This window comes from Trachypithecus francoisi, unplaced genomic scaffold, assembly GCF_009764315.1.
Source record: "Trachypithecus francoisi isolate TF-2019V2 unplaced genomic scaffold, Tfra_2.0 Lachesis_group12, whole genome shotgun sequence".
In the NCBI taxonomy this organism is placed as follows: Eukaryota; Metazoa; Chordata; class Mammalia; order Primates; family Cercopithecidae; genus Trachypithecus; species Trachypithecus francoisi.
This window is the reverse complement of record NW_022681457.1, coordinates 95910687-95931841: the sequence shown is the minus strand read 5'-3', so window position 1 is coordinate 95931841 and position 21155 is coordinate 95910687. Positions and strand designations below refer to the sequence as shown.

At 51.6% G+C, this 21155-nt stretch overlaps 1 protein-coding gene across 2 annotated transcripts in view; it reads left to right on the top strand.

Annotated features, from left to right (window-relative positions):
- The first annotated feature begins 915 nt into the window (after positions 1 to 915).
- The window catches only part of OPRD1 (opioid receptor delta 1), a 54624-nt gene continuing 34384 nt past the window's right edge, over positions 916 to 21155 (top strand). Inside the window, exon 1 of one of the 2 annotated variants that reach the window (XM_033229341.1) lies at positions 916 to 1377. In XM_033229341.1, the coding sequence (XP_033085232.1) occupies positions 1151 to 1377 (227 nt within the window). In that variant the 5' untranslated portion in view covers positions 916 to 1150. The remainder of the gene's footprint in view (positions 1378 to 21155) is intronic. The other variant, XM_033229340.1, reaches the window with a different exon arrangement.

The window sequence follows — 21155 nt, the reverse complement described above, 5'->3', positions numbered from 1 at the left end:
GTGTGGCAAGGATGACTTAGCCGAGTGCCCCACTTCTATCGGCTCGCACTGCAGCCACAGCGCTCCTTAAGGTGGTCTTCAAGAACCTGCCCACCACCTCATCGCCCCCTCACTTCCTGCCTTCTCCTCTTCCTGGTGTCCTTTCAGTCCCTCTGCTTCCTTTATCTGGAATCCTCTTCCCTTGTTTCTTCCTTAAGTTAGTTCCTCCCCAAACTTCACCCCTCACCTCAAGTGTCGTTTCCCCAGGGAAGCTGTCCTTACCCCAGCATTTTGTACACCCTGCCACTTTCTCAATTCGTACCTCTATCTTAATGGCATTTTAGGATTGCTCTTGCTCTCTCTCCTGCACTGGGCTGTAAGCCCCACGAAGCAGAGGCTGCATCTGGTATTGTGTACTAGAGGGTCCCCTGAAACACTTGGCTCTTCTATTAGGCACCTTCAAAATTTTTGTTGAGCGAATGAATAGGGTGCAAGAAAGGCACGGATAATACGGGTGATTTACGGAGCATGTAACTGCGCGCAGGGTACTGCGCTACGCTCTTTGTTCGAATCATTTTATTCAGTCTCCCCAACCACCCTCTGAGGGAGGTGGTACGATTTTCCTCATCTCACAGACAAAGAGAATGAAGCTGAGGGAGGTTAAGTGACTTACACAAGGTCACTCTGCCGGTTAGTGCAGGGGCGGGAGGCGGGATCCACACCCGGGTCCCTCTGACACCAAAGCAGCAAGCGGGTGGGAGGGGAGTCCAGGCTGGGACCGGGGCGCACTCAAGCCGGCGGAGCATCCCTAGGGAGGGGGCGGGAGGCCTCCCCTGCCCAGCTCCGAGCCGGTGGTGCAGCGCCCGCCCCCGGTCGCGGGCGCAGACTGGCGGCCGCCTCCTGGCCACGTGGTGCGCGCGGCGGGCGCGTCCGAGGAGCCTGCGGCTGCTCCTGGCTCACAGCGCTCCGGGCGAGGAGAGCGGGCGGACGTCGGAGGCTGGGCCGGTGCGGGTGCGAGGCAGGCGGAGGAGGCGCAGAGACAGCGGGGCGGCCGGGACGCGGCAGCCGGCGGCGTCGGGGCCGCGGCCTCTCCCTTCCCGCTCCCTTGGTGTCGGATCCCCGCGCCCAGGGCGCACGGTGGAGAGGGACGCGGCGGAGCCGGCCGGCAACCATGGAACCGGCCCCCTCCGCCGGTGCCGCGCTGCAGCCCCCGCTCTTCCCCAACGCCTCGGACGCCTACCCTAGCGCCTTCCCCAACGCTGGCGCCAATGCGTCGGGGCCGCCGGGTGCGCGGAGCGCCTCGTCCCTCGCCCTGGCAATCGCCATCACTGCGCTCTATTCGGCCGTGTGCGCCGTGGGGCTGCTGGGCAACGTGCTCGTCATGTTCGGCATCGTACGGTGAGTCCGCTGCGGGCCGGCGCCGCAGGGATGGGGCCCGGGGTGAGGGTAGGGATCACGAACCTGGGACCCTAAGCCCGGACCCTGGACTCCCCGCGCCTCTACACTTCCAGCAGGGGCACCTGGGGCCCAGCGAGAGGTGAGGCCGCTTACATCGAGGGGGACACAGGAATGTGTGTCATCGTGTGTGTGTGTGTGTGTGTGTGTGTGTGTGTGGTGGAGGGGGTTGCGCCGCGGTTGAGTAAATTACATTTGATCATCTGTTGGCATCCCCTTGTTTCTTTGTGGGACAGTTTGGCGTCAGTTTGTGTATCTGTCACAGTTTGTGAGTGGATGGTTGTGACGGTACAACTGTATGTTTGGACGTCGGAAACATGCCCATGGGGTGGGCAGAGCTGCTCTGAGGTGCCACGGACCTTTGAGGAGACCGGTGTGAGGGCACTGTGCGGGCAGGGCAGACAGGAGGGTGCTGGGTGTCAGCACCTCGCCGTGGGGCCCTTATCAAGTCATATTTGGTGCTCATCTGTTGGTGTGTGCTTGTCCCTAACGGTCAGTTTGTGATTCTGTCTGAATGTAACAATGTGACTGTTGTTTCTTGTCAAGCCCCTGAAACCCCGAGGGCAGCAGAGCGTCCAGAGTGGCCGTCGTACCTGTGTTTGTGCAGCTGTGTGTGCCTTTGCCAGTGATGCCTGGATACCATGGGCGACAGCTGTGGGTCGCCAACTGGTTCTCTGTTCCCTTCCCCAGTGGCCATCTGGTCAGGAATTCTGAATAGGATTCAGAGAAGCCTCACGCTCTCCTCACAAATGCCCTCTCCCATTTTCTCTTTGCCTCCTCTAACAGTCTGTTCTTCTGCCAAAGGCAGCAGAGGTTTGTCTGGGCTGGAGTGGATTTTGAGTTTTCATCCCAGGAAGTGAGGTGCTCTTCTTGGAGTTTATGGAAAATGCTGGGACTTTCTCAGAGAGCCTAAGATGTCAGCTTGCCCCAGAAGTAGCCCTCCTGATACAGCCCACAAGCTCAGACGTGGCCAATAAGGGTTGAGAGGAAAACTTCCATCCTTAAAACAACAAAGATGCCCTGGTATTTACTGTTGCTTGAAAATGGGTCCTCCATGCTGGTGGACCGAGGACATGGCCCTAAACCTCTCTGGGCTGTGATGCCACCGTGCAGGGCGTAGGTCAGATCGTGGACTCAGAGGTTGGAGAGATGAACTGTAGTCTCAGCCCAGTCATGGATGCCCAGGCACCATTCTTCCTGCCCCGCCTCCCATCCGCCTCAGTTTCCCTGTCCGAAGAATAGAGAACCAATCTCCTCAATTGGAAAGTATGAATTCCAGGGTGTGGGGTGTCTGCAGGGCAGAACACGGTGTGTTGGAGCATGGGATGAGGTGTGTGGGTGTCAGTGGGCTTCGGCATTGGTGATCTCTGGGGGATCTTTGCTCCTGCAGAAAGAGTGGCGGGTACAAGAATTTCCTGTGCTTTCCATGACTCATCACAAGCAACAGGGAGAGAATTCCCCCCAAGCACAGGCGGAACTGAGCTTTGCTTTGTGTCTTTGCCAGTGACTCTCCCCACTTGGTAGGCTTAGAGGCAGGCCGGCCTGGGTATGAATCCCTGCTCTGCCATGAACTGGCTCTGTTACTTGGGCGAATCACTTCGCCTCTTCGAGCCTCAGTTTCTTCATCTGTAGAATGAAGTAATGATAAATCTTCCTCCACAGGGTTGTTGTGAGGTGTCAGTGAGAGAGCACGTAACGCACTGGCCTGGCGCCTGGACCCAGTAAAAGGACGCTGTCTGTATAGCGAGGATTCTAGATCCTGGAGAATCCAACTAAAGAAGGGAGCTGGAGGGAGACGCTTGTCCTAAGGTGGGCCTGAGAGTAGCTGTGATTCTGAGAGCTCCAGGTTCCTGGCACCTGCCTTGTCTAGGGGAGCTCCAGGTGCCCAAGTCTGGGAAAAGTTGAGCATCAGTGTGTTCGGTCTCATTTCCAACCTTTTCCTCAGGGCCCCTGACTGGTGGGCTGACTGAGCACAGCTTCCCCACTACCATTGAGCAAGGGGAGGGGCTCCCACTGCTGAAGGTCCACTGTAGGGAGGCTCTGGGCTCAGCCTACTAGGGGCATTCCCTCACAGCCTTCCCGGAATCGCATTGCCAAGTGTACGCAAGCAGCTTAGCGGGCCCCTAGGGGTCCCCACGTTGCCAAGACATTTCACTGGTCAACCATTTATGTGAAAACTGTATCTCTGGGTCTGAATGGTTGAATCCTCACCTTCAATCCTATGGGACAGGCATTAGAATTGTCATCAGCACCCGCATCCTGCAGATAAAATGAGGAATCTGCGGCTCAGAGAGAGGCAAAGTGACTTATTCTCGGAGGGTACCACAGTTGGCACCAGGCCCAGAGCTAGAACCCTAGTCTGTGACTTAAGTCCAAAACTTTTCTCCAGAGTTGTCTGGGGTAGAGGACAGTCAAAGCATTGGCTGGAAGAAGGGTGGCAGAATTCTGTCCCTCTTTTATTTTTGAGACAAGATTTCTCTCTGTTGCCCAGGCTGGTGCGTCGCAGTCACAGCTCACTGCAGCCTCGACCTCCTGGGCTTAATGCGATCCTCCCACCTCAGGCTCCTGGGTAGCTGAGACTACAGGCACACGCCATGCTAACTTTTGTATTTTTTATAGAGACAGGGTTTTGCCATGTTTCCTAGGCTGGTGTCAAACTTCTGAGCTCAAGCGATCCTCCTGCCTTGGCCTCCCAAAGTGCTGGGATTACAGGCGGAACCATCGTGCCTAACTTTGTCCCTCCTCTTGTCCTAGAGTCCTCAGAGTGCAGAGACCTGGGAATTGTGCTCCTCTGCATTTTTCAGCCTGTGTATTTTAGGCTGCTGTCCTTTGGGGAGGGGGAATGGTAAGGGCTGGCGCTTAGTCCTTCCCCAGGGAACAGTGAACGAGAGTCTGAGGGTAGGGTAGCTGCCTGGGTCTTGGCTTCTGCTGGAAAAGCCTCAGAGGGGGCAGCCCGGGCGGGAGAAAGGCCCCTGCTCCCCTGAAGGGCTCCTCAAGCTGCGCTCCATCTCGTTGTGGCAGGCCCTGTTTAGAAGACAGCCAGTACATGAGCCTGCTGCTGGGTTGAGTGAAGGAGGAGTGGTTGAGTGAGCGAATTCTGCCTGTCAGTCCTGAGCTTAAGCAGCGTGTGGGGGGTGGGGGCAGGGGACAGTGAGCAAGGGAAGATTCAGAGACCCTTGGGGAAGGAAAGCAGGGTGGTGTAGTGGGCAGAGCTGTGGCTCTGGACCAGACATATCTGAGTGCAAAGCCACTTACTTGCTGTGTATTCGGGCTAGTGATGAGCTGTCTGAAGCTCTTCTCATTAAAGTGGGAACACCGACAGCGCCTCCAGGGTAGGGGTGAGGATTAAGTGGCATAATGTGTGGTATCTGAGCCTTTTAGACCCTAAGCTCTTTGAGAACAGGGAGGGGCTCTGTGTGAAGGAAGGAAAAGAATTAACTCATTCTACAACACTCTGCACACTCTGTGCTAAATGCCGAGAAAAAAAAAAAACCCCACCGTGCTCCAGACCTTCCGGAGCTTAGGGTCTGGTAGGAGAAACAGACTTTCGTCACCCAGTCATCCGATAAACTGAAGTTTGTAGCTGTGGTAGGGGCTCTCTATGAAAATATGTGGGGGGTTGGGAGCCCATGATGGAGGCAGGGGAGGGTCTCAGCTAGACAGAGAGATCAGAGAAGCCTCTGCAGAGCTAAAGGATGGGGGGAAACTGAGGCAAAAGCTGAGGGAGGAGCTGTGGCTGGGAAGCAGGACGCTGATGAGGGCCTGAACGTAGGAACCAGGAGTCTCAGAATTCCAGGCCAGAAGCACCCTCCGTCCTGCAGGCACCACACTCTGTCCTCTCTCCCCTCCAAGGAGCCACCTGAGAGGCTGTCTCATCCTGGGGGCCTGAGAGGGGCCTCTGGGAATTGCATTTTTAGCAAACAGCCTGTGGCTTGAGGGAAGGAGGCTTCTGGGAAGCGTGAGCAGGACTTCTGTGGACAGGTGGTCCCAAGGCAGAGCATCACCTGCTCCTCCTGCTTGTGGGATTGGCCAACATGATGACTCATGCTGGCCATGGGGATGCCTTGGTCCTCAGAGCAGACACCGGACAACTCCTCCTTCTGGGCAGAGGCAGCGTCCTCTGCTGGGCTGGCATCTCAAGACTTCCCATGGGCAGCCCACTGGCTAGGTGAGGTGTGATGGGCTTAGCAGGCCCCTTACCTGTGGCAGGTGACCCCCTCTTCCTCCTGCCTGGCCCAGATCCTGGGTGGCCCGACTCAGAACCTGGGCAAGGAGTCAGTGCTTTCCCACTTGGCTGTCTGTTCCACAGCCTTCTCTGTCTCCCTGCCTTCTCTGCGCCCTGAGCCAGGTTTCCACAGGTTTGTACCTCACAGCACCCCCTGCCTCCTGCCAGCCCCGGCCAACCTCCACGAGACGCCTTCAGCCTGTGTTCTTCTCTGCTCCTTGATCTCACCTCAGCCCATGTCTCTTCTGATTTTTCTCTTTGTATCAAATGCTGACTCTGCTACTTACTAAGAGCTTTAGCAAGCCAGATCACCTCATGACACCTCTGTCTTCATCGGGAAGATGTGGGTAATAAGTACTACCTCATAGGTACCTTTGTCCTCAGGATTGGATGAGATGATGTTGGCAAAGCACCACGTTTTCCCTCCTATCTAAGGTGACTGCAGCACCCAGCAGGGAGGGGAGTTGGACCAGGCAGGTGGACAGTGGCAGGGTTGGGACAGGTGAATGAAGGGTTCTGCTTGTCTCTTCGGTCTCCTGCTGAGGTTCCAGAAGCTGCTGGGGAAAATGCTGAAGTGTCTTCTAGGCAGAATTTGTAGCACTGAATCCCTGTCCTGGTTTTGGAAGCCCCCTGGCTTCTTGTCTCCCTCTCCTCTCTTGGGGTCTGGACCCAGGGCCTCTGGGCCAGGAGAGATTCCAGTGAGATGACACAGTGCAGTGGTAAAGGTTGTGGCTAGAGGTCAGGGAGCGCCCAGTCTCTATCCGTGTCCCAGAGGTGTGGCTTTGGGTAAAACCAGCTTAACTTCCCTGAGCCTCATTGTTTTTTTTTTTTTTGGATGGAGTCTCACTCTGTTGCCCAGGCTGGAGTGCAGTGGTACAATCTCGGCTCACTGCATCCTCTGCCTCCAGGGTTCAAGGAATTCTTGTGCCTCAGTCTCCCCAGTAGCTAGGATTACAGGCACTCGCCACCACGCCCAGCTAGTTTTTGTGTTTTTAGTAGAGATGGGAGATTTCACCATGTTGGCCAGGCTGGTCTCAAACTCCTGATCTCAAGTGATCCGCCAACCATGGCCTCCCAAAGTGCTGGGATATAGGCGTGAGCCGGCTCATTTTATCATTTAAAAAATTAGGGTGAAGGCTGGGAGCGGTGGCTAAGGCCTGTAATCCCAGCACTTTGGGAGGCCGAGGCAGGCGGATCACAAGGTCAGGAGATCGAGACCATCCTGGCTAACATGGTGAAACCCCGTCTCTACTAAAAATACAAAAAATTAGCCAGGCATGGTGGTGGGTGCCTGTAGTCCCAGCTACATGGGAGGCTGAGGCAGGAGAATGGCATAAACTCGGGAGGTTGATCTTGCAGTGAGCCGAGATGGTGCCACTGCACTGCAGCCTGGGCGACAGAGCAACACCCCATCTCAAAACAAAAACAAAAACAAAAACAACAAATTGGGGTGATATGACAGGTTATTGGGAGGACTCACAGAGATTGAGCATGGAAAGGCCACAGCATAGCACCTGGTACGCCCTGCACTGTGGTTTCCTGGCACTCCCACAGCGGCTGCAGGTGGGCAGAGTGCAGGTGGGCTGTTGAGGCCTAGTCGTCGTCGTTTTCCACCTTGGGCTCTTTCCCATGTCCTGCATTGCCTGCACATGTACTCAGTCAGTAAAGCATTTGCTGCTGCTGACCCATGCCAGGCCTGTCCAGCCTCAGCTCTCACTGCCCAGACCCACAACTTTAAACCTCCATATGCCCCCTGGCTCCTAACACAACCATGCCCCGTGCCACCCCCGCTTAGTTGCAACTCCACAGACAAGTGCAGCTCCTTGGAACTATGGGCGTCCAGGGAGTCCCCAGACCCAGCCACAGGAGGGGATGCCTGTGCATCGTGGACGGGGAGCAGCAGTTGGCTCCCTGGAGAGGTGCGGGCAGAACATCCCAGAGAGAATCACAGGAGCAACGATTCACCAATTCACCAGGGCTGAGACGAGAGTGCTGGGGACCAGGGTGGCTGTGAGGATGGAGAGGCTGCAGGGACAAAAGCAGGAAAAGCGTCGTAAACAGGTGTCCTCCTTACCATAGTGTCAAAAGCACCTGCTGGGTGCTGAGCTTGGCTGGGCTCAGGAGCCACCCATGATTCCTGAGGAGGTGCACCTGGTAGAGCAGCCCCAGGTAATTGGAGGCAGGTGTTCTCGTGGGGATGTGGAGAGGCAGGGCTGAGGAGAGGCCTGGAGACAGGCCCAGCGTGACTGTGTGAGGGGCCAGAGGCCTTGCTGAGGTTCTAGTCTGGATGTGGGAGCTGAGACTGGACAGGTCCTCAAGGGTCCCCTGGTAAGGATGGCGTGCTGGGAAATGAGGGAGCTTCGGGTCACAGGCCATGGGGAGGGGGATTTTGGAGCAGTCTGTGCAGAATGGTATTCAAGAGAATGAATTTGGCAGGGCGGGGAGGTGAGGGGTGGGTTGGATGGGGAGGGGCTCAGTGTGGGGAGACTAGAGAGGGTGGCTCAGGGCAATGAAAAAAGAGCCATGTGACCTTGAATGGGGCCATTAAAACCTTGGCCTCAGCCGTCCTCTTTCTGAAATGGAGTGTTGTTGGACCTAACAAGAAGGCAGGAAGCTGTGCATGGTGGTGCATGCCTGTAATCTCAGCTACTCAAGAGGCTAAGGTGTTGATCAGACTGGACAACATAGTAAAACCCCATTTCAAAAAAAAAAAAAGGAGGCAGCAGGAGGAGGCTGGGCCGGATGACTTCTGGTGAGGCTGAGCAGAGAGAACGAGCAGCAGCCCTGGCTGCTGTTCCTGCTACATCTCCTGGTCTTGCTGGGAGCCTGCTTCTTCCTGGGTCTTGGGCTCATTCCCTGGGGAGTGTGTGTGACTTACAGACGCACTGGGGTGGGTCCATAGGAGTCACTGAGAACACTGAAGAGCCTCTTCCTAAGCTTCTGCCACATGCCGGAGGCTTCTGGAGCCAGAGGCCATATTGAGGTTGAAGTATGCAAGCTGCACCACAGCCCTGCAGTGGGGGCTTTCTGTCCTCATTTGCAAATGGGGACAAGAAGGCTCGGAGGGAGCGAGTGCCTCTCACAGCAAGAGAGGGGTGGAGTCGAGATTCAAACGCAGGCCTCTCTGACTCCAAAATCACTCCATGTTTCTGTCTGCTGCTGCTGTCCATGACATGGTGGAATGGAGGCGAGTGCTGGGGATGTCTAGGTAGAGAAACGAGGAACAGGGACGGGGTAGAGGGTGGATTGCTGTCTGCAAATCTCTGAAGCCTCTCCATGGGTGGCAGCCATTGAGAGCCTAGACATTGGATCCAGACTGACCTTGAATGACATCCCAGCTGTGCCATTTACTAAGAGAGTGAGCTTGAGCAGTACATACACACCCTCTCTGAGCCTCAGCTTTCTCGTCTGTGAAAGCAGCGAGAGACCCTCACGGAGTGGTTTGGAGGAGTTCACGAGGCCTGATGTGAGGGATTTCAGCACAGAGTTAGGCATTTGGTATGTGGTCAATAAACATTTTCTATAATTATGACTCTTTAGAAGAGGAGTCAGACTTGCTTTGCATTCATTTGATGGACATTTTTTGAGCCTCAGGAACTAGAATTTTTTTTTTCTTTTGAGACAGAGTCTTGCTCTGTTGCCCAGGCTGGAGTGCAGTGACGCGATCTCGGCTCACTGCAATCTCTGCCTCCTGGGTTCAAGTGATTCTCTTGCCTCAGCCTCCTGAGTGGCTGGGATTACAGGGGTGTGCCAACATACTAGGCTAATTTTTGTATTTTTAGTAGAGACGGGGTTTCACCATGATGGCCAGGCTGATCTCGAACTCTTGGCCTCAAGTGATCCACCTGCCTCAGCCTCCCTAAATGCTGGGATTACAGGTGTGAGCCGGAACTAGAATTATTGAGTGGGTGGTATAGGGAAAGTTTATCAACTCAGTATTATAAATTTTCAGCTGGGTGCAGTGACTCATGCCTGTAATCCCAACACTTTGGGAGGCAAAGCAGGAGGATCACTGGAGTCCAGGAGTTCGAGACTAGCCCAAACAATATGGCAAGACCCTGTCTTTACAAAAAAATTAAAAAGTTAGCTGAGCATGGTGGCATGCACCTGTAGTCCCAGCTGCTTGGGAGGCTGAGGTGGAAGGATGGCTTGAGCCCAGGAACTTGAGGTGACAGTGAGCTATGATTGTGCCCCTGCAGTCCAGCCTGGGCAACAAAGCAAGATCCCATATCTTGAACTCCTGACCTCATGTGATCTGCCTGCCTCTGGCCACCGAAAGTACTGGGATTACAGGTGTGAGCCACCACATCTCACCTGAGACCCCATATCTAAAAAAAAAAAAAAAGAAAGAAATTTTCTTCTACAATAAAGGTAACAAACTTATTTCAGAAAATATGGAGAAATTTAAGCAGAGACAGACATTATCCATAATCCTACCACAAAGAAAAGAGCTTTTTCATTTTGGTGTATTTCCTTCCCATCTCTTTTCTGTCTCTCTGTTTCTTATTTATTTATTTATTTATTTGACATAGAGTCTTGTTCTTGTCACCCAGGCTGGAGTACAATGGCACAGTCTTGGCTCACTGCAACCTCTGCCTCCTGGGTTCAAGCAATTCGCCTCTCTTAGCCTCCCAAGTAGCTGGGATTACAGGCGCCCACCACCACGCCCGGCTAATTTTTGTATTTTTAGTAGAGACAGGATTTCACCATCTTGGCCAGGCTGGTCTTGAACTCCTGGCCTCAGGTGATCTGCCTGCCTTGGCCTCCCAAAGTGCTGGGATTACAGGCGTGAGCCACCACACCCGGCTTATTTTTATTTCTGAGATGGGGATCTCCTTATGTTGCCCGGACTGGTCTCGAACTCCTGGACTCAAGTGATCCTCCCACCGTGGCCTCCCAAAGTGCTGGGATTACAGTCATGAGCCAACACACCCAGCTTTGTTTTTCCATTTTAGTGAAATCAGGGTCACATGTTGAAGTCATGATGACATTGCATGTAATATTTTGTGAGATGCCTATTCACTTAACATTGTATGGTAAGCATGTGCCCTTCTAGTTTGAAAACATGATTTTTGATGGCTACATTGTAGGAATGTGTTCTTTTTCCAGTGACTTTTATTATTTCCAATATTATGCCAATCTAACTAATGCTGCTGCCTGGGCATGGTGGCTCACCCCCATAATTCCAGCACTTTGGGAGCCCACAGTGGGGGATCACTTGAGCCCAGGAATTCAAGATCAGCCCAGGCAACATAGCAAGACCCTGTCTCTAAAAACAAAAAAATAGTAATAATACATAATGCTGTGAACATTCTTGGACACGTGTGTTTGCACACATCTCATTCTTTCTTTCTTTCTTTTGAGATGGGGTTTTGCTCTTGTTGCCCAGGCTGGAATGCAATGGTACAATCTTGGCTCACCGCAACCTCTGCCTCCCAAGTTCAAGCGATTCCCCTGCCTCAGCCTCCCGAGTAGCTGGGACTACAGGCATAAGCCACCATGCCTGGCTAACTTTGTATTTTTAGTAGAGATGGGGTTTCTTCATGTTGGTCATGCTGGTCTCTAACTCCTGACCTCGTGATCCGCCCACCTCAGCTTCCCAAAGTGCTGGGATTTCAGGCGTGAGCCACCGTGCCCAGCTATTTCGTTATTTCTATAAGGAATTTGCCAGTAGTCAGAACTCTCCAAGAAGATATGGGCTGCTGTGTAATGTAGGGAGCTTCCTGTCACCGAAGTGTGCAAGTAGACACTGGGAAACCACTGGGTGGAGGTTTGGCCGTGGAGATTCGGGTGGAGAAAAGACAAGCAGAATTTCAGGCCCCTCTCGCCATGGCTGAGATTTTATTTTAATGTTTACTTACTTACTTACTTATTTATTTATTTATTTGAGACGGAGTCTCATTCTGTTGCACAGGCTGGAGTACAGTGGCGCAGTCTCGGCTCACTGCAACCCCTGCCTCACTGGGTTCAAGCGATTCTCCTGCCTCAGCCTTCTGAGTAGCTGGGATTACAGGCATGTGCCACCATGCCTGGTTAATTTGTGTGTGTGTGTGTGTTTTTGATAGAAATGGGATTTCACCATGTTGGCCAGGTTGGTCTCACACTCCTGACCTCAGATGATCACCTGCCTTAGCCTCCCAAAGTGCTGGGATTACAGGCGCCCAACCCTGAGATTTTAAAAAGAATGACTTTTAAATGCTGTGATCTCAGATTCTCCTTTCCCCTTGCCTGGCAGATGTCTGGACTTTGAGAGGCAGGGGGCTGTGCAAGGGCAAGGCATGATTCCATTAACCTCAAGAGTCCTGGGACCTCAAAATCAAATTGGCCACACGGAATGTCATAACATGCACAGGAAGAGGGATAATCGTGGAGGTAGAGCAGAAAGTCTGGCTTAAATGAGCAATTTACCATCCTCTGCAGGCTACAGCGGCCCCGTTACCGGCTGGGGGCTGAGGGGTGGAATGAGGGGGTGTCTGGGCTGTGTTCTACTGATTTATAGTTCCCAGTGCAGCTGCAGAACTCAGCAGCTTTGTCTCTGGCCAGCAAGGGTGTGTGCAGGAAGAATCTTGTCTTCTGTAGCTTTCCTAGTCTTTCTTTTCTTTCCCCTTTTTGTTGTTGTTGTTGTTGTTGTTGAGATGGAACCTCACTTTATCGCCCAGGCTGCAGTGCAGTGGTGCGATCTCGGCTCACTGCAACTTCCACCTCCTGGGTTCAAGTGATTCTCCTGCCTCAGCCTCCCAAGAAGCTGGGATTACAGATGTACACCACTACACCCGGCTTTTTTTTTTTTTTTTTTAGACAGAGTCTCACTCAGTCGCCCAGGCTGGAGTACAGTGGCGCAATCTTGGCTCACTGCAAGCTCCACCTCCCAGGTTCACGCCATTCTCCTGCCTCAGCCTCCCAAATAGCTGGGACTACAGGCGCCCGCTGCCACGCCTGGCTAATTTTTTTGCATTTTTAGTAGAGACGGGGTTTCACCGTGTTAGCCAGGATGGTCTCGATCTCCTGACCTCGTGATCCGCCCATCTCGGCCTCCCAAAGTGCTGGGATTACAGGCGTGAGCCACTGCGCCTGGCCTATTTTTTATTTATTTATTTATTATTTATTTTATTTTATTTTATTTGAGATGGAGTTTTGCTCTGTCACCCAGGCTGGAGTGCAGTGGTGCCATCTCGGCTCACTGCAACCTCCGCCTCCTGGGTTCAAGTGATTCTCCTGCCTCAGCCTTCTGAGTAGCTAAGATTACAGGTACGTGCCACCATGCCTGGCTAATTTTTGTATTTTTAGTAGAGACGGGGTTTCGCCATGTTGGCCAGGCTGGTCTCGAACTCCTGACCTCGTGATCCACCTGCCTTGGTCTCTCAAAGTGCTGGGATTACAGGCATGAGCCACTGTGCCCAGCCAATTTTTGTATTTTTTTTTTTTTTTTTTGAGACGGAGTCTCGCTCTGTCACCCAGGCTGGAGTGCAGTGGCCGGATCTCAGCTCACTGCAAGCTCCGCCTCCCGGATTCACGCCATTCTCCTGCCTCAGCCTCCCAAGTAGCTGGGACTACAGGCGCCTGCCACCTTGCCCGGCTAGTTTTTTGTAATTTTTAGTAGAGACGGGGTTTTCACCGTATTAGCCAGGATGGTCTCAATCTCCTGACCTCGTGATCCGCCCATCTCGGCCTCCCAAAGTGCTGGGATTACAGCTTGAGCCACCGCACCCAGCCCAGTTTTTGTATTTTTTTAGTAGAGATGAGGTTTCAGCATGTTGGCCAGGCTGAACTCAAACTCCTGACTTCAGGTGATCCTCCCACCCTGGCCTCCCAAAGTGCTGGGATTACAGGTGTGAGCCACCGTGCCCAGCCTGTCTTTGTTGATAAGTAGAAAGAAATCAAACTTCAAGGTCCCGTGAGGTAAAAAAAAACCCTATTCAAGTCGGGTGCGGTGACTCATGCCTGTAATCCCAGCACTTTGGGAGGCTGAGGTGAGTGGATCATTTGAGGTCAGGAGTTTGAGACCAACCTGGCCAACATGGTGAAACTTTTTGTCTACTAAAAATAAAAAAGGTAGCTGGTTGGTGGTGGTGCATGCCTGTGATCCTAGCCACTCGGGAGGCTGAGGCAGGAGAATCACTTGAGCCTGGGAGGTGGAGGTTGCAGTGAGCCGAGATCGCACCACTGCAGTCCAGTCTGGGCAACAGAGTGAGACCCTGTCTCGAAAAAAAAAAAAAGCACCATTCAAAGAACACCATACAGAGAGAGGCAGAATTTTCCTGCCCTAAAGAAATGACCTTGTCACCGAGACATAGAACTGTGACTCATGGATGATGGTTCTTTTTCTTTAGCACCTATTTTGTGCCAGGCACCCTGCCTAGAGATGTATATATATTATCCCATTTAATCTTTGCAGACCTCATAATGAAGTGAGTGTGTTGCCCCCATTGTATACATAAGGAAACTTGAGGTTCAGAGAAAGGACATAACATGCCCAAAGTGCCAGGATCATTTTGAAATCAGAAGAGTGTTGTTCTGAGCCCAGAGCCCACACTCTTAACCATTGCCTTGTTCTCTGCCACCCTTTGTGTCAAGTTCAGCCCCTCCGATTTACAAATGAGGAAACCGAGACCTGGAAAGGTTCTGTGTCTTTTGAGTCCATGGCCAAGGCTGGACTAGAACTGCTTTTCCTATCCCCTTGCTCCCTCTCCTTGTGTCTCTTTGCACAACTGGGATTTCCTGAGGTGAGGGAGAGGGAGGGAGTGGCTGGAAATAGCAGTACTTGAGAACACCAAGAAATCGGTTCTTTTTTTTTTTTTTTTTGAGACGGAGTCTCACTCTGTCGCCCAGGCTGGAGTACAGTGGCACAATCAGGCTTACTGCAACCTCTCCCGGATTCAAGTGATTCTCCTGCCTCAGCCTCCTGAGTAGCTGGGATTACAGGTGTGCACCACCACATCCAGCTAAGTTTTGTATTTTTAGTAAAGACAGGGTTTCACCGTGTTGGTCAGGCTGGTCTCGAACTCCTGGCCTTGTGATCCGCCCGCCTCGGCCTCCCAAAGTGGTAGGATTACAGGCGTGAGCCACAGTGCTCAGCCCAAGAAGTGGGTTCTTACACAGGGCAGCCTGGCCTAGGGGCTACTGATAACACATGACAGGCCTAAAGAACTCCAGGTTTCCTGGGGCAAAGTCAACAGCAGGGGAGGCAGCCCTGTCCTTTGGCGGCAGGTGGACTAGGGTTCAAATCCAGTTTCTTGCTGACTGTCCACTGTTGAACTCAGCGTGCTGTCTGTATTCTCATCTGTGAAATGGGGATGATAGAAAAACTTCGACATCATCGGGTTGTGCCCCCCGAAGTACCAGGCACAGTTCTAGGTACTTGGGATGCAACGGTGATGAAGACACAGTCCTTGCCCTCATAGAACCGACAGTCTAGTGGGGAAAAGATGGACAGTAAACAAATAGTTGTAAGGCCAAGGCTATAGGCAGTGAAGTCAACCGAAACAGGCATTGGGTGAGAGGGTGGCGGGGCTGCAGTCGTACAGGCATACCTCAGACATACTGTGGGCTGGGTTCCAGACCACTGCAATAAAGCCAATATCTCAAAGCAAGTCACACACATGTTTTGGTTTCCCAGTGCATATGAAAGTTGTTTACAGCTGGGTGTGCTGACTCATGCTTGTAATTCCAGCACTTTGGGAGGCTTAGGTGGGCAAATGGTTTGAGCCCAGGAGTTCAAGACCAGCCTGGGCAACATGGCAGAACCCTGTCTCTACAAAAAAATACAGAAAATTAGCCAGGTGTGGTGACGTGCACCTGTAGTCCCAGCTGCTCGGGAGGTTGAGATAGGAGGATCGCTTGAGCCCAGGAGGTCGAGCCTGCAGTGAACCGAGATCATGCCACTGCAGTGCAGCCTGGGTGAGACAGCCAGATCCTGTCTCAAAAAACAACAACAAAAAGGTGTTTATACTACACTGTGGTCTATTAAGTGTGTCATAGCATTATGTCTAAAGAAAAATATACATACTTCAATTTTAAAATACTTTTGTTTCTAACAAAATGCTAATGATCGTCTGAGCCTTCAGCAAATCATAATCTTTTTATTGATGGCTGCTGGTTGGGGTGGTGGTTGCTGAAGGTTGGGGTGGCTGTGGTAATTTCTTAAAACAAGGCAACAGTGAAGATGCTGCAGCAGTTGACTCTTTTTTTTTTTTTTTTTTTGAGATGGAGTCTGGCTCTGTCGCCCAGGCTGGAGTGCAGTGGCCGGATCTCAGCTCACTGCAAGCTCCGCCTCCCGGGTTCACGCCATTCTCCTGCCTCAGCCTCCCGAGTAGCTGGGACTACAGGCGCCTGCCACCTCGCCCGGCTAGTTTTTTGTAGTTTTTAGTAGAGACGGGGTTTCACCGTGTTAGCCAGGATGGTCTCGATCTCCTGACCTCGTGATCCACCCGTCTCGGCCTCCCAAAGTGCTGGGATTACAGGCTTGAGCCACCGCGCCCGGCCAGCAGTTGACTCTTTCATGAAAGATTTCTCTGTAGCATGCGATGTTATTTGATAGCATCTTACCAGCAGAACTTCTTTCAAAATTGGAGTCAGTCCTCTCAAATCCTGTTGCTGTTTTATCATGTTCATGTTATACTCTAAATCCTTTGTTGTCATTTCAGCAAAGTTCACAGATCTTCTTCACCAGGAGTAAATTCCTTCTCAAGAAACCACTTTTGGCCAGACGCGGTGGCTCACGCCTGTAATCCCAGCACTTTGGGAGGCCAAGTGGGCGGATCCTTTGAGGTCAGGAGTTTGAGACCAGCCTGGGCAGCATGGCAAAACCTTGTGTCTACAAAAAAATACAAAAATTAGCCGGGGGTAGTGGTGTGCACCTGTAGTCCCAGCTACTAGGGAGGCTGAGGTGGGAGGATTGCTGAAGTCCGGGAGGCAGAGGTTGCGGTGAGCTGAGATTGCACCACTGCACTCCAGCCTGGGTGACAGAGCAAGACCCTGTCCCAAAAACCAAACCAAACCAAAATAAACCACTTTCTTTCTTTTTGATTTCTGTCTCACTGTGTTGCCCAGGCTGGAGTGCAGTGGCTATTCACAGGCACGATCATAGCTCACTACAGCCCCAAACTCCTGGGCCCGAGTGATCCTCTTGCCTCAGTCTCCTGAGTAGCTGGTAGTACAGGCGCATGCCATTGCGCCTGGCTTCAAGAAAGCACTTTCTTGCTCATCTATAAGAAGCGACTGCTCATCTATTAAAGTTTTTTCATGAGGTTGCAGCAGCAGCAATTCAGTCACGTCTTCAGGCCCCACTTCTAATTCTAGTTCTCTTGCTATTTCTCCTACATCTGCAATTACTTCCTCCACTGAAGCCTGGAACCCCTTAAAGTCATCCATGAGGGCTGGAATCAACTTCTTTCAAACTCCTGTTAATATCTTTTTATTATGCCCCAGAGACACAGTCTTAGTCTGTTGCCCGGGCTGAGTGCAGTGATCATAGCTCACTGCAGCCTCAAACTCCTGGGCTCAAACGATCCTCTTGCCTCAGTCTCCCAAGTAGCTGGGACTACATGTGTGTGCCACCATGTGTGGCTAATTTATTTATTTTTCATTTTTATTTTTGTAGAACCGGAGTTCAGGCTGATCTTGAGCCCAGGCTGGTCTTGAGCTCCTGGCCTGAAGGGATCCTCCTACCTCAGCCTCCCAAAGTACTGGAATTACAGATGTGAGCCACCACATCTGGCCACAAGTGTTCCTAATGGCAGCTAGAATGCTGAATTCTTTCCAGCTTTCAGTTTGCTTTGCCCAGATCCATGAGAGGAATTACTATCTGTGACAGCTGTAGCCTTACAAAATGTATTTCTTAAATAGTAAGACTTAAAGGTTAAACTTATTCCTTGATCTATGGGCTATAGAATGGATGTTGTGTTAGCAAGCATGAAAACAACTTAATCTCCTTGTACATCTCCATCAGAGCTCTTGGGTGATGAGGTGCCTTGTCAATGAGCAGTAATATTTTGAAAGGAATCTTTTTTTCTGAGCAGTTTGTCTCAACAGTGGGCTTAAAATACTCCGTCAACCATGCTGTAAACAGATGTGCTGTCATCCAGGATTTGTTGTACCATTTATAGAGCATAGGCAGAGTAGATTTAGCATACTTCTTAAGGGCCCTAGGAATTTTGGAATGGTAAATGAGCATCGGCTTCAATTTAAAGTCACCAGCTGCATTAGCCCCTAATGAGTCAGCTTGGCTGGGTGCAGAGGCTCATACCTGTAATCCCAGCACTTTGGAAACCAAAGAGGGAGGGTCGCTTGAGCTCAGAAGTTCGAAGCTGCACTGAGCTATGATCGTGCCACTGCATTCCAGCCTGAGTGACAGAGTGAAACCTGGTCTGTTAAAAAAACAAACAAACAGGCCGGGCGCGGTGGCTCAAGCCTGTAATCCCAGCACTCTGGGAGGCCGAGACGGGCGGATCACGAGGTCAGGAGATCGAGTCCATCCTGGCTAACACGGTGAAACCCCGTCTCTACTAAAAAATACAAAAAACTAGCCGGGCGATGTGGCGGGCGCCTGTAGTCCCAGCTACGTGGGAGGCTGAGGCAGGAGAATGGCGTGAACCCGGGAGGCGGAGCTTGCAGTGAGCTGAGATCCGGCCACTGCACTCCAGCCTGGGCAGCAGAGCGAGACTCCGTCTCAAAAAAAAAAAAAACAAACAAACAAACAAACAAACAAAGCCAGGCGCTGTGGTTCACACCTGTAATCCTAGCACACTTTGGGAGGCCGAGGCAGGTGGATCACCTGAGGTCAGGAGTTCAAGACCAGCCTGACCAACATAGTGAAACTCTGTCTGTACTAAAAATACAAAAATTAGCTGGGTGTGATGGTGTGCACCTGTAGTCCCAGCTACTTGGGAGGCTGAGGCAGGAGAATCGCTTGAACCCAGGAGGCAGAGGTTGCAGTGAGCCGAGATGGTGCCACTGCACTCCACCCTGGGTAACAGACTGAGACTCTGTCTCAAAAAAAAAAAAAAAAGAAAAAGGAGAGAGAAGGAGCATCAGTCTCTCCTTGAAGCTTTGAAGCTTTATAACCAGGCACTGACTTCTCTCTAGGAATGAGAGTCCTAGATGATACCTTATTCCAATAGAAGGCTGTTTTGTCCCCTTGAGAATCTGTTGTTTAGTGTAGCTGCCTTCATCAGTGATCTTTAAAGCTTCATGGACCAGCCTCTGCCACCTTCAAACTTTTCTTCGACAGTTTCCTCACCTCTCTCAGCCTTCCTAGAATTAAAGAGAATTAGGGCCTTACTCTGGATTAGGCTTTGGCTTAAGGGAACGTTGTGGCTTGCTTGATCTTCTATCCAGACCACTCAAACCTTCTCCATATCAGCAGTTAAGTGTATTTTGTTTTCTTTCTTTCTTTTTTTTTTTTTTTAAGACAGAGTCTTGCTCTGTTGCCCAGGCTAGATTGCAATGGTGCGATCTCAGCTCACCACAACCTCCACCTCCCAGATTCAAGTGATTCTCCTGCCTCAGCCTCCTGAGTAGCTGAGATTACAGGTGCCCGCCACCACACCAGCTAATTTTTTGTATTTTTAGTAGAGACAGGGTTTCACCAGGTTGGCCAGGCTGGTCTCGAACTCCTGACCTCAGGTGATCCACCCGCCTCAGCCTCCCAAAGTGTTGGGATTACAGGCGTGAGCCACTGTGCCCGGCCTTCTAGATTTTGATCTAAAGTGCAAGACATGTGACCCTTTCATTTTCTTTTTATCTTTTGAGACAGGGTCTCGCTCTGTCACCCAGGCCGGAGTGCAGTGGTGTTATCATGCCTCACTGCAGCTTCAACTGGCTGGGTTCAAGTGATCCTGTTTCCTCAGCCTCCCAAGTAGCTGGGACCACAGGTGTGCACCACCATACTCAGCTAATTTTTAAATTTTTTGTAGAGATGGGAACTCACTTTTTTCCCAGGCTGGTCTTGAACTCCTGAGCTCAAGCAATCCTTTCAGCTCAGCCTCCCAAAGTGCTGTGATTATAGAGTATGAGCCACTGCATGCGGCCCTTTCTTTCACTTGAACACTTAAAGGCCATTGTAGATTTATTAATTGGCCTAATTGCAATGCTGTTGTGTCTTAGGGAATAGAGAGGCCTGAGGGGAGGAAGAGAGATGGGGCAACGGCTGGTCAGTGGAGTGGTCAGAACATACACATTTATCAATTAAGTTCATCCTCTTATAGGTATGTGGTTTGTGGCACTCCAAAACAGTTATAATGGTAGCATCCAAGATCACTGGTGGCCAGTCACAGTGGTCATGCCTGTAATCCCAGCACTTTGGGAGGCTGAGGTGAGAGAATCGCTTGAGCCCAGGAGTTCGAGACCAGCCCTGGCAACATAATGAGACTCCATCTCTATAAAATGAAAAAAAAAAAAAAAAAGCAAGGTGTGGTGGGACATGCCTGTAGTCCCAGCTACTTGGGAGGCTGAGGTGAAGGATTGCTTGAGCCTGGGAGGTCGAGGCTGCAGTGGGCTGTGATGGTGCCACTGTACTCCAGCCTGGGCAACAGAGTGAGGACCCAGACAAAAACAAAACAACAACCACAACAAAACACTGGTCACAGATAACCACAAGAGATATAATTATGAAAAGTTTGAAATGTTGCAAGAATTACCAAAATATGACACAGACATAAAGTGAGCACTTTGCTGTTGGAAAAATGGTGCCGATAGACTTGCTTGTAGCAGGGTTGCCACAAACCTTCAATTTCTAAAAACACAATATCTACAAAGTGCTTTAAACAAGGCATACCTGTATATGGAGAGGTCAAAGAAGAGGAGACAAATGAGCAGAGGACTGTTGCTTGGAGGAAGAGTGTTTTAGGCAGAGGGAACAGCAAGGGCAAAGGTTAAGGGGGATGATGCTGTATGGCTTGAGCGCAGGGCCTGGCCCACAGCAGGAAGCCGTTGGTGATAATGAGGCCTTTTGGATCATTGCCCAGCACCTGGAAACCAGGGGCAGGAATTAAGCCAGAGCGGAGATGCTGCTTCTCCTGGCCCCACCAGATGCCGTCCCCACCAGATGCCCCTGCAGGACAGATGGAGATCATCTGTTTCCCTTGGTTACAAAAACTCATCCTCCCACAGTGCTGGGAAATACCCCATGTCTAGTGATTTTCCATTCCTCCCTGAGGGGAGCGAATGGAGCTGTCCTGCTGGGAGGGGCAGGTTAGCCACAAGACACTCCTTCCACCTACCTAGGCCTTGTCGTCCCATATAAGAGAGGGCTTGGCTGGGTACGGTGGCTCACGCCTGTAATCCCAGCACTTTGGGAGGTCGAGGTGGGTGGATCACGAGGTCAGGAGATGGAGACCATCCTGGCCAGCATGGTGAAACCCCGTCTCTTTTAAAATACAAAAATTAGCTGGGCACGGTGGCATGCGCCTGTAGTTTCAGCTACTCAGGAGGCTGAAGCAGGAGAATCGCTTGAACTCCGGAGGTGGAAGTTGCAGTGAGCTGAGATCGTGCCACTGCA